The sequence below is a fragment of the Merops nubicus genome, unplaced genomic scaffold (genome assembly GCF_000691845.1).
Source record: "Merops nubicus isolate BGI_N331 unplaced genomic scaffold, ASM69184v1 scaffold18133, whole genome shotgun sequence".
Classification (NCBI taxonomy): Eukaryota; Metazoa; Chordata; class Aves; order Coraciiformes; family Meropidae; genus Merops; species Merops nubicus.
In genome coordinates this window covers 4319-6650 of record NW_008598505.1, presented here as the reverse complement: position 1 = coordinate 6650, position 2332 = coordinate 4319, and the positions used below count along the sequence as shown (strand labels likewise).

General features: G+C 56.8%; 1 protein-coding gene across 1 annotated transcript in view; it reads right to left on the bottom strand.

Moving 5' to 3' along the window:
- PRPF3 (pre-mRNA processing factor 3) overlaps positions 1-2332 on the bottom strand; it is a 12273-nt gene that overhangs the window by 6548 nt on the left and 3393 nt on the right. Inside the window, exons 3-5 of the mRNA XM_008937078.1 lie at positions 1485-1631; positions 540-623; positions 208-428 (exon numbers count right to left, since the gene is read on the bottom strand). Coding sequence (XP_008935326.1) covers positions 208-428; positions 540-623; positions 1485-1631 — 452 coding nt within the window. The remainder of the gene's footprint in view (positions 1-207; positions 429-539; positions 624-1484; positions 1632-2332) is intronic.

Sequence of the window (2332 nt, the reverse complement as noted above, 5' to 3'; positions counted from 1 at the left end):
TGGTTGCCCAGAGAGGTGGTCGCTGCCCCATCCCTGGCACCATCCCAGGTGAGATGAGGGTTCTGAGCACCTCAGAACCTGGTTCCCCAACCTGCTCTGGTTGGGGCTGTCTCTGCTCCCTGCAGGGGGGTTGCCCTAGAGCACTTTTAAAGGTCCCTCCCCACCCAGAGCAGTCTGGGAGCAGTCAGCTCCTCGGGGGGCACTCACGGCGGCGCGATGCCCATGGCGTGCAGGTTGGCCAGTCCCACCATGTTGGCGTTGCCAATGAGCCCTGGTTTGAGGGCCAGCTGAGCCTGGATCCTGGCCTGCAGCTCTGCAGCTTTCCTGGCCTTCTCAATGGCATCGTTCATGAAGGTGGCTGCCTGAGAGGGCTGGATGGTGTTGCCGATGGGGAGACGTTCCGATTGGGATGAAGAAGAAATTTTGGGCTGTTGAAAGAGAAGGAGGGTTTGTTACACACCCCTTCCAACATATCTAGGGTGAAGATGTCCTGGTTGAAATGAGGAGCAGAAGATTTGCCCACTCTTGGCAGCAGGTACCTGTGGTGTGGGGGGATTGATGAAACTCAACTGCTTTTTCCTCTCTTCGATCTGCCGGGTGGCTGCTTCCATCATCTGTTTGATCTGGGGAAAGGAAATTGGAGGGTGAAGTTTAATTCCATGTCAGAAGGGGAGAAGCACCTTGTTAGGGCTGCAAACACAGTGAGTCAGCTCAGGGAGAAGTGGAGCAAAGTGCTCCTGGTGAACAATCTCCAGCTTTAGAGAAGGGATCGTCCAGGGCAGGTGCTCTCTGCCAGGAGCATTTCCTCCAGCTTGGGTTAAGAGCTGGAGTGTGGGCAGAGAAGGGCAATGGAGCTGCTGGGGAAGGGTCTAGAGGCCAAGTGTGGGGAGGAGCAGCTGAGGGAGCTGGGGGTGCTGAGCCTGGAGTAAAGGAGGCTCAGGGGAGACCTTCTGGCTCTGACACCTCCTGACAGGAGCCTGGAGCCAGGGGGGCGTCGGGCTCTGCTCCCAAGGGACAGGACAAGAGGAACCAGCCTCAAGTTGCCCCAGGGGAGGTTGAGGTTGTCCCTGAGGAACAATTTCTTGCCCTGGAGGGTTGCCCAGGGCTGTGCCAGGCGGCCCAGGGCAGTGGTGGAGTCCCCAAGCCATGGAGATGTGGGGTGAGGGACACGGCTCAGGGGGGACCTGCCCGTGCTGGGGGAACTTGAGGATCTCAGAGCTCTCTTCCAACCAGACAAATTCCATAATTCTAAGAGAACATCCAAACTTTCCCCTCTCAAAGGCTTCACACTAACACCCCAGCAGCAGTGGAAGGACACAGGCAATGACTGCAGCAAACAGGACACTCAAAAGCCACTCGCCGTTCGCTTGCTCAGCTTGGACAGGAATCAAGATAAACACTGAACCACGCTGGGACTCAAGACCTCAGGCACTGGCAGGTCACTTTGGGGCAGATCTCATTTAAAATGGTTTAATTAGACTGACCTGTAGCTTGGTCAACATCCCAGGGCTCTCTGAGGGCGGGCCTGGAATGACCTCAGGCTCATCCTCCACCTCCTCGAACCGTGGGATGCGCCGCTTCTTGACCCCAGAAGATTCCTTGGATACCTCAGAGTCATCACCAAACACATCCTGCAGGAAAAGAGGAGAGGAGGAGAAACCTCTGGTTAAAAACACAACGTTCTCCTCACGGCTGGTGTTTTGAGAAACCACCACAGGGAGCAGATCCAGCTCAGGGCACCGTGGCTCGGAGCTTCCAGGGGGTGGAAGCCTGTGCCCACCACAGAAGCATCACTGATGATCCATCCAAGAGTGTGAAAGCCAGGAGACATCTCAGAGGTGTGCCTGTGTGAAAGCCACCATCATTCTTTCACGTGATCAAAGGATTTTTGGCACTGAGGTGGTTTAAGGTCTTGCTCAGCTGCCTGGAGAGATGGAAAGAGCTGATCCAGAAGGTGACCTGACTGGGCTAAAATGGTTCCCACGTCTTCTGCCCACTTCAGAGGGCGTGGTGAAGGAAGCTGTGCTGTCCCACCCTGTCCTGCCATGCCCCAGGCATGTCCCCTGCAGCATTCCCTCCTGTTCCAGCCCAGGCAGCTCCAGCTGGGATCCAAAGATGCTGCGTTCAGACTGAGTTGCTCCAGAGATGGGCCCAGCACTGACTGTGAGCCAGCCCAGGGCCCTGGTGGCCAAGGCCAATGGTCTCCTGGGGGCATGGAGAAGTGTGGCCAGCAAGTCCAGGGAGGTTCTTCTCCCCTTTCCTCTGCCCCAGTGAGGCCACCTCTGGAGTTCTGGGCTCCCCAGGTCAAGAGGGACAAGGAACTACCATAGAG